This window comes from Gorilla gorilla, chromosome 19, assembly GCF_029281585.2.
Source record: "Gorilla gorilla gorilla isolate KB3781 chromosome 19, NHGRI_mGorGor1-v2.1_pri, whole genome shotgun sequence".
NCBI lineage: Eukaryota > Metazoa > Chordata > Mammalia > Primates > Hominidae > Gorilla > Gorilla gorilla.
The window spans coordinates 22,654,374-22,664,473 of record NC_073243.2 but is presented as its reverse complement, the minus strand read 5'-3'; the positions used below and the strand labels follow the sequence as shown (position 1 = coordinate 22,664,473).

The 10,100-nt window shown below is 48.4% G+C and overlaps 1 protein-coding gene across 1 annotated transcript in view; it reads right to left on the bottom strand.

The window, feature by feature from the left end:
• Window positions 1–6,025: 6,025 nt before the first annotated feature.
• Window positions 6,026–10,100, bottom strand: part of POLR2A (RNA polymerase II subunit A) — a 30,624-nt gene continuing 26,549 nt past the window's right edge. Inside the window, exons 23-29 of the mRNA XM_004058486.5 lie at window positions 9,318–9,422; window positions 9,049–9,231; window positions 8,623–8,826; window positions 8,296–8,482; window positions 8,050–8,163; window positions 7,717–7,866; window positions 6,026–7,619 (exon numbers count right to left, since the gene is read on the bottom strand). Of these exons, the coding sequence (XP_004058534.2) occupies window positions 6,463–7,619; window positions 7,717–7,866; window positions 8,050–8,163; window positions 8,296–8,482; window positions 8,623–8,826; window positions 9,049–9,231; window positions 9,318–9,422 (2,100 nt within the window). The 3' untranslated portion in view covers window positions 6,026–6,462. The remainder of the gene's footprint in view (window positions 7,620–7,716; window positions 7,867–8,049; window positions 8,164–8,295; window positions 8,483–8,622; window positions 8,827–9,048; window positions 9,232–9,317; window positions 9,423–10,100) is intronic.

The window sequence follows — 10,100 nt, the reverse complement described above, 5'->3', positions numbered from 1 at the left end:
ACTTTGGGAGGCTGAGGCGGGCAGATCACCCGAGGTCGGGAGTTCGAGACCAGCCTGACCAACATGGAGAAACCCCATCTCTACTAAAAAATACAAAATTAGCTGGGCATGGTGGCTCATGCCTGTAATCCCAGCTACTTGGGAGGCTGAGGCAGGAGAATTGCTTGAACCTGGGAGGCGGAGGTTGCGATGAGCCGAGATCTCGCTGCTACACTCCAGCCTGGGCAACAAGAGTGAAACTCCATCTCAAAAAGAAAAAAAGATATTGATAGATATCTAAGGAAATCTAAACTAACTTTAATAGTAAAATATAATAATATCTTATTTATGAGAATTGTCATAGTACAAATACTAGACAGTAGTTGCATTTAAATGAAAGAAGGGTTCAGAATTGAAGCATTGTAAGATCCTAGTATGATTCAGCAAGAGAGTAACTGTGTTTTTTAACTATATTTTATCTTTTTATTTATTTATTTGATTTGATTGTGATTGATTAGAGACAGCGTTCACCCTGTCACCCAGGCTGGAGTGCAGTGGCATTATTTTGGCTCCCTGCAGCCTCGACCTCCTGGACTCAAGTGATCCTCCTGCCTCAACCTCCCAAAGTGCTGGGATTACAGGCATGAGTCACTGCATCCAGCCTATATTTCTAACTTTAGACTTCAACTTATATAGCTTAAAATAATTTTGGTAAATTTTTAAAAAATAAAATACAAAAAAGAAAAATAATAATTTGGGTAGTCACACACAAAAAATAGACATAAAGCATAGATTTTAAACATATAGTGAGAAAACAATGAAATGAGAAAAAACATTAACCCTCTGAAAGGCATGAGAGGAAAGGAGGAAAAGTGAAAAAGATAACTGTGAAGTAAATAAGAGAGTAGGAAGAAAATCCAAATGTATTAGTCGTCATACTAAATGCAAATAGGCTAAATTCTCCAATAAAAGGACAATTGATTGTAAGAAGGTATAAAAAACAAAAGCCCATGATATACTATTTATAAGAGGCTTAAATGTAAAGATACAGAAAGATGGAAGAATAATATACTTGAAAAATCCCAACTGAAAGAAAAACTGGTGTAGCTATCTCAGATAAAATTGACCCTAAGTTGGCCAGGCATGGTGGCTCACGCCTGTAATCCCAGCACTTTGGGAGGCTGAGGTGGGTGGATCATCTGAGGTCAGGAGTTCAAGACCAGCCTGGCCAACAAGGTGAAACCCTGTCTCCACTAAATATACAAAAATTACCCGGGCATGGTGGCAGGCACCTGTAATCCCAGCTACTTGGGAGGCTGAGGCAGGAGAATTGCTTGAACCTGAGGGATGGAGGTTGCAGTGAGCCAAGATTGCACCACCACACTCCAGCCTGGGTGACAGAGCGAGACTTCATCTCAAAACAAAAACAAACAAATAAAAATTGACCCTAAATTAAAAAGCACTTCTTAAGATAAAGAGGATTGCTACAATGATAAAAGAGTCAATTCACCAGAAAAGTATTAGAATTTTAAGCTGGAATGAACTAAAAACATTAAGCATACAAAGTAAGACAAGTAAGATGAAATTGAAAAATTCGTCAGGCCCAGTGTCTCATGCCTGTAATCCCAGCACTTTGGGAGGCCAAGGTGAGTGGATCACCCTGAGGTCAGGAGTTCGAGACCAGCCTGGCCAACATGGTAAAACCCTGTCTCTACTAAAAATACAAAAAAATTAGCTGGGCGTGGTGGCGTGCGCCTGTAATTCCAGCTACTCAGGAGGCTGAGGCAGTAGAGGCAGTAGAATCATGGGAACCTGGGAGGTGGAGGTTGCTGTGAGCTGGGATTGCACCACTGCACTCCAAACCTGGGTGACAGAGTGAGACTCTGTCTCGAAAAACAGAAAAGAAAAAAAAATATGTATATATATATATATATGTACAAAATAAATCACTCACAGATCAAACATATCAAAATGGAAATTAGAAAATGATTTGGAATAATGATGAGAGAGTTCCATGTATCATAAAAACCTATGGCTTGAGGCTGGGCACAGTGGCTCATGCCTGTAATCCCAGTGCTTTGGGAGGCCGAGGCAGGTGGATCACGAGGTCAGGAAATCGAGACCATCCTGGCTAACACGCTGAAACCCAGTCTCTACTAAAAAATTAGCTGGGTGTGGTGGCACGCACCTGTAGTTCCAGCTACTCGGGAGGCTGAGGCAGGAGAATCGCTTGAACCCAGGAAGCAAAGGTTGAGGTGAGCCGAAATTGCGTCCTTGCACTCCAGCCTTGGCGACAGGAGCGAAACTCCATCTCAAAAATAAATAAATAAATAAAAACAAAAATGAACCTAGCTGGGTGCGGTGGCACATGCCTGTAATTCCAGCACTTCGGGAGGCCAAGGAGGGAGGATCGCTTGAGTCCAGGAGTTCAAGACCAGCCTAGGCAACATAGTGAGACTTTGTCTCTACAAAAAATAAAATTAGCCAGGCGTGGTAACTCACACCTGTAGTTCTACCTACTCAGGAGCCTGAGTGGGAAGATCGCTTGAGCCTGGGAGGTTGAGGCTGCAGGGAGCCAAGATGGCGCCACTGCACTCCAGTCTGGGCAACAGAGTGAAAACCTATCTCAAAAAAATTATATATATTCTCAGGATGAATGAAAAAATGGAGCGAGGGAGAGAAAAAGAGAAGACACATACATACAGTTGATTCTTATTGTTTGTGGATTTAATATTTGCAAATTCACCTACTTCCTAAAATTTATAACTTTAAAATCAATAATTGTGGCCATTTGCAGACATGAGCAAACTGGTGAAAAATTTGAGTCACCCAACGCACACGTTCACCGAGGTTAAACAAGGCAGTGCTCTGCCTTCTAGTTTTCTATTTTCAATCTACTTAATGACATGTTTTTCATAGCTTGAAGGTTTTTGTTATTTTGCCGATTAAAATGTGCCCCCCAAGCCAGGCACGGTGGCTCACGCCTGTAATCCCAGCACTTTGGGAGGCCGAGGCGGGCGGATCATGAGGTCAGGAGATCGAGACCATCCTGGCTAACATGGTGAAATCTTGTCTCTACTAAAAATACAAAAAATTAGCCGGGCTTGGTGGCGGGCGCCTGTAGTCCCAGCTACTCGGGAGGCTGAGGCAGGAGAATGGCGAGAACCCAGGAGGCAGAGCTTGCAGTGAGCCGAGATGGCGCCACTGCACTCCAGCCTGGGCGACAGAGCAAGACTCCGTCTCAAAATAAATAACATAACAAACATAACATAACATAATATAACATACATAACATAAAACATACCATATGAAATAAAAAATAAAATAAAATAAAATGTGCCCCCCAGACCGGGCGTAGTGGTTCACACCTGTAATCCCCAGCACTCTGGGAGGCCGAGGCGGCTGGATCACCTGAGGTCAGGAGTTCAAGACCAGTCTGACCAACATGGTGAAACCCCGTCTCTACTAAAAAAAAAAAAAAAAATACAAAATTAGCTGGGTGTGGTGGCGCATGCCTGCAGTCCCAGCTACTCGGGAGGCTGAGGCAGGAGACTTATTTGAACCCAGGAGGCGGAGGTGGCAGTGAGCCGAGATGGCACCATTGTACTCCAGCCTGGGCAAGAGTGAAACTCCATCTCGAAAAAAGAATGAGAGAAAAATTTGCAAAAATGATTAAGAGCCTCAAAAACCTGTGGGGGGAAAATCAAAAAGTCTAGTAGGCATGCTACTGAATTCTCAGAAGGAAAGAATAGGACAGAAAAAAAGTATTTGAAAGAATGTCTAAGCCAGGCGCGGTGGCTCACGCCTGTAATCCCAGCACTTTGGGAGGCTGAGGCAGGTGGATCACAAAGTCAGGAGATCGAGACCATCCTGGCTAACATGGTGAAACCCCGTCTCTACTAAAATTACAAAAAATTAGCCGGGTGTGGTGGCAGGCGCCTGTAGTCCCAGGTACTTGGGAGGCTGAGGCAGGAGAATCGCTTGAACCCAGGAGTCAGAGGTTGCAGTGAGCCAATATCACGCCACTGCACTCCAGCCTGGGCAATAGACCGAGACGCCATCTTAAAAAAAAAAAAAAAAAAAAAAAAAGTCTAAAAACTTCCCAAGTACGCTAAAAGACAATTTTACAGAATCAAAAATCTCAGGGAAACTCAAACGGGATAAATGAGAAAACTATGCCTGGGCACACAGTGATGGTTAATGTTACGCGTCAACTTGACTGAGTTAAGGAACGCCCAGAGAGCTGGAAAAACATTCTTTCTGGGTGGGTTGGTGAGAGTGTTTCTTGAAGAGATCGGCATTTTAATCGGTAGACTGAGTAAGGTTCTCTTGCACCACCGTAGGTGGGCATTGTCCAATCAAGTGAGGGCTTGGAAAGAACAAAAAGGTAGAGGAAGGGTGAGTCCTCTCCTTGAGCTCAGACATCCAACTTCTCCTGCCTTTGGACCTAGGAGCTCCCAATTCTTGGGTCTTTAGACTCCAGGACTTACACCAGCGCCACCACTGCCACCACCACCACCACCCCACCTCCAGTTCTCAGGCCTTTGGACTCAAGACTGAATTACACCACCAGCTTCCTGGTTCTCCAGATTACAGATGGCAGATTGTGAAACTTCTTGGTCCCTGTAATCGTTTGAGCGAATTCCCATGACAAAACCCCTCATTTTTGCTGTGGGGAAGCTCAAGTAAATAGAAATATATATATATGTATATATATAATCACATATAAAAGTAATGTGATTATTAGCACAGGAAGATATATATCTGTCTCTCCCAGTGGTTCTGCTTCTCTGGAGAACTCCAATATACACACCAAAGCTAAACTGTCAAAAACCAAAGAACCAGAGATAAAAAGAAAATCTTGAAAGCATTTAGAGAAAAATAACACAAGAAATATGATCCCAAAGACTGTGAACTTCTCACTAGAAACTGTGAGGGCCGGAAGATAGGATATCTTAGGGACTTCTCTTTCAGAAGCCCCTCTCCCCCACAAGAGAGCGAGCTGTTCTCTTTCTCTATCTTTTGCATTTAAACCTCTGCTCCTAAAAAAAAAAAAAAAAAAAGTGCTAAAACCAAAAAATGAATCTGTCACACCAGAATCCTATCTCTAGCAAAGATATTCTTTAGGAATGAAGGCAAAATAGACATTTCTAGATAATAGGCCAGGTGCAGTGGCTCACGCCTGTAATCCCAGCACTTTGGGAGGCCAAAGTGGGCAGATCACCTGAAATCAGGAGTTTGAGACCAGCCTGGCCAACACTGTGAAATCCCTTCTCTATTAAAAATACCAAAGTAGCTGGGCATGGTGACGGGCATCTGCAATGGCAGCTACTTGGAAGGCTGAGGCAGTGAGAATTGCTTGAACCCAAGAGGCAGAGGTTGCAGTGAGCCAAGACTGCGCCATTGCACTCCAGCCTGGGCAACAGAGCGAGACTGTCTCAAAAAAAATAAAATAAAAATAAAAATACCTCAAGTAAATCAGAAATGACTTGCAGAGGATGTAGAACATTGATACCACATTAAGGTGCTAATGAAAGGGGGAAAAATAGCCAGCTAAAACTAGCATATTACCAAGTCCTTTTACTTCAGCTTCTGTATTACAACATCTATATAATCTTTTCATTCTTGGTTTGAGGCCAAAATCAAAGTACATTTTTGTTCACTTGTTAGTGACTCAAGAAAAGTGTAGGAAAAAATACCAGAAGAAAGTATGCCTCCTAGTGGTGGGATTATGGGTGATCATTTTTCTCCCTCTGCATTATACTTTTCTACACTTTTCCAAATTATCTATGACAATCAGTAAAACAAGTTAAAAAGCTGTTATGGTCAATATCACCTTAACAGAGGACAAGAGCTGCATCTGTTGACTACAACAAACTCAGTACAGAGCAGTGCCTGGCACAGAGCAGGGGCTGTGCGTGGGTTGACTGTAAGGTACCCTCCCATTTTCCTGGTCCCCTCCCCCTAACAGATCAAGCAGCAGCCCAGGTAGGAGGCAGGGGCCTGGGGGTCCCCTGAACCCCAATGAAGCACTCGATGTACATACTTTTGGTCAAAATTAGTAAACTTTATTTAAACTTCAAAAAAATAAAATAACAGACAAAAGGCAGCTTTAGCTTTGTTCTTCCCGAGGATCAGCTGTAACCACTCACAGCAGGAACTACCCCTAAGTTAAAATACCCTTTACCCGCCCCGCATCAAGCCACAGGCAAGGAAGGATCTTCAATTTGGGGACAGGCAGGGGGTGGGTGGGGTAGGAATGAGAACACCACTGGGCCAGTGAGTTCTGACAGCACGAGTGGAGAACAAGACAAGAGTCTGCATCAGAAACGGGATCCAGAAGTTCACCGGGAGCTCTGCCACAAGGCATTTATGTACAACGGAGCTGGGCTGGGGGTGACGCCCCGTGAGGGAGGCAACAACTGCACAGCAGCACAGGCAAGCTGCCCTGGGCCCTAGCCCGCTGCCGCACCCCACGTGCCCTCAGTTCTCCTCGTCACTGTCATCCGGGCTGATAGCCGGGCTGGTGAGACTGTAGGTGGGGCTGGTGGGCGAGTAACCAGGGGAAGTGGGAGAGTAGGTTGAGCCTTTGGGGGAGGTGGGCGAGTAGGTGGGGCTGGTGGGCGAGTACTTGGGGGAAGTGGGCGAGTAAGTGGGGCTAGTAGGTGAGTACTTGGGAGAGGTTGGGGTGTAGACTGGAGAGGTTGGGGAATAAGTAGGAGATGTTGGGGAGTATTTCGGGGTGGTGGGTGAATAGGTGGGACTGGTAGGCGAGTACTTGGGAGAGGTGGGTGAATATTTGGGACTGGTAGGTGAGTACTTGGGAGAGGTTGGGGTATACTCTGGAGAGCTGGGACTGTAAGAAGGACTGGTTGGGGTGTACTTGGGTGAGGTTGGGCTGTAGCTGGGCGAGCTGGGGCTGTAGCTGGGTGAGCTTGGGGTATAGGTTGGAGACTGTGGTGTGTATCGTGGGCTGGAAGGGGAGTAACTTGGTGAGGTCGGGGAATAGCTGGGTGATGTTGGAGAGTAGCTTGGAGAGGTTGGGCTGTAGTTAGGGCTGGTAGGCGTGTAGTTGGGACTAGTAGGTGAATAGCTGGGTGATGTCGGGCTGTAGCTGGGTGATGTTGGGGTGTAATTGGGACTGGTTGGAGAATAGTTCGGGCTGGTGGGTGAGTAACTTGGGGAAGTGGGTGAGTAGCTGGGGGAGGTGGGTGAATAGCTTGGAGAGGTAGGTGAGTAGCTGGGGGAAGTGGGAGAATAGCTGGGTGAAGTTGGCGAGTAGCTGGGAGATGTCGGCGAGTAGCTGGGAGATGTTGGCGAGTAGCTGGGAGATGTTGGCGAGTAGCTAGGGGAAGTGGGTGAGTAGCTGGGAGAGGTGGGCGAGTAGCTGGGAGAGGTGGGCGAGTAGCTGGGAGAGGTGGGCGAGTAGCTGGGAGAGGTGGGTGAGTAGCTGGGAGAAGTCGGTGAGTAGCTGGGTGATGTGGGACTATAGTTGGGACTGGTTGGAGAATAGGATGGAGAGGTAGGGGAGTAGGAGGGTGAAGTGGGGGAATAAGAGGGACTCTGGGGTGTGTAGCCCCCAGGAGAGCGGGGCTCGTAGGCAGGTGACGTTGGCGAGTAGCTGGGAGACATGGCACCACCTGTGGGGAAGGAGCCAACAAAGGAGATGAGCAATGGACACACTCACCCAGAACTGCGGAGGAAACAAACCTGGCCTGACAGATGGTGACAACTCACCTGGTGAAGGGATGTAGGGGCTTGAGGGACCTGGGGACCCCGGGGAGCCCGGTGTGGGAGACCAGGCAGGGGAGTAACCTGGGCTGAAGCCGCTGGCATCTGACGCAGCGCTGGGAGAGAAGCCGGCTGCCCCTGGGGTCATTCCACTCCCTACAGAGTGAGAGAAGCAAGTTAAGGCCAGAGCTGGAGACCAAAGTCCCCCAATTCTCCCTGCCCCACCTTTCACTAGCCCTCTGCGGCCTTCAGAGTTCCAACAATGGCTACCGTTCACGATCCCAGCTTATCCACCTCCGAACCACCTGGAGGGCCCTCTTCCTGGATCAGGTTACTCACCAACACTGGGGGACCAGGCGCCATAGGCAGGGGTTGCACCCTGGTTCCAAGGTGTCATGGCAGGAGAGATTCCACCCATGGGACTGGGTGCTGAACCAAAGAACATGCCGGTGGCTGCAAAGAGGAACACAGGAAATCGTGATGAGCAAGAACAGCAACCATGGACTGGTGACACCCTCGCACCCACAGCCTGCCCCACCGCCTCGCCGACGCAAGCAGGTACCGCAGTTGGGGCCTCATACTCACGTCCAGCAGCCCCCAGGCCGGGGATATTGGTGGGGATCTCCATGCCATACTTGCACTTCTCTGCATCAAGCAGGAGGTCAAAGCAGCCGGTGCCGGCCGGAGCCAGCTGGCCCAGCATGATATTCTCAGAGACCCCCTTCATGGGGTCACTCTCACCGTGTGCGGCTGCTTCCATAAGCACGTCCACCTGAACAGAGCAGACCAGCCCCATGAGACCCCTCCACACACAGCACCTGACTGTCCCATCACCACAGCCCAGCTGCCCAAAGTGTGTGCCCTTCTTCTCACACTACTCCCTCCTGCCCTATTCAGAAATTCCACTGTTACCGTTTCCTCAAAGGAACACTTCATGAGTGGTCCTGTGTCCTGGCGGTTGACTCCGTGTCGGGTGATGGCCATCAAGTGGCCACGACAGGTCATGGTATCACACAAGAGAGCCAAGTGTCGGTAATTGACATAGGAGCCATCAAAGGAGATGACGTGGTACAGCTCCCGCTCCAGGGCCTTCCGCACGGCTTCAATGCCTAGCACCTGGCACAGGGGAGGGAAGCGGAGGGGAGGGCCAGGACTGAGCAACTCTGCTCTCTTCCCTGCTTCTGTCGCCACCCAGATCCAGGGAGGGTGTCAGGAGCCAGGATATCCCACACTCAGAAATGGAATCAGGCAGAAAAAGTCCTGAGTGGACAGCACAGAATGAGGGGCCTGAGAGCCAGAGATCCACGAAAGGCAGCTAGGCAGCACACACGGGCTCACCGTGAAGATCTCCACAATGTCATTGGACGTGGTGCGTACGGGGTCCACATCCTTCTCACTCAGCACCCGCATCAAGCTCACGCCGTCTGTCTCCAGGATCCACTCCTGCAGGGCCTTGAATTCCCCATCCTCCGTGATGATGATCTTCTTCTTGTTGTCTGTCTGTGGCAAGTGCATGTACACCTGTGGGAAGACAGCGTGCTCAGAGTAGGCAGGGAGGGGAGTGTGGGAGTGGGAGGAGGAAGGCGGTGGCAGAGGGGATGGCTGACCTTGCTGATCTGCTCGATGCCCTGCAGCGTCATATCTGTCAGCATGTTGGACTCGATGCAGCGCAGGAAGACATCATCATCCATCTTGTCCACCACCTCTTCCTCCTGCAGTGAGAGTGAGGTCAGCACTTGGCATCCTCTGGTCTCTTCCCCGGCTCTCTCCTCCAACTACAGCCTCTTTGAGGGCCAAACGAGTCAGTCACCAGGCTCTGCCCCTCACAGTTCCAGTGAGACTTTTTTTTTTTTTTTGAGATGGAGTCTCGCTGTTATCAGCCTGGGCTGGAGTGCAATGGCACGATCTCAGCTCACTGCAACCTCTACCTCCCACGTTCCAGCAATTCTCCAGTGAGACTTTTAATCCTGATTTTACAATATTAAAAGAAGCCTAAAGAAAGGCACCCAAATCCCACCACCCCGTCACAACTTCCACTCTCGTGCAGTCCTGCGCCTAGCGAAGAGGCGGGCTCCACGTACATGTCATATCTTCCCAACTGCTGTACCCGAGCACACACCATTCCCTGCTCTGGCACTTCACTGCGTGTTCATCTAGGCTGCTGCTGGCATGACAGTGATCTCTTCTAATGGCCATATACTGTATTCCATCAAGACCTATCAACGCTTTTATAACTGTTCTCTGACAGCAGTTCAGCAGTTAGTGAGTTCTTCAGTTTTTTGTTTTTGTTTTTTTAGAGATGGAGTTTCGCTTATTGCCTAGGCTGGAGTGCAACGGTGTGATCTTGCCTCACCACAAACTCTGCCTCCCATGTTCAAGCATTTCTCCTG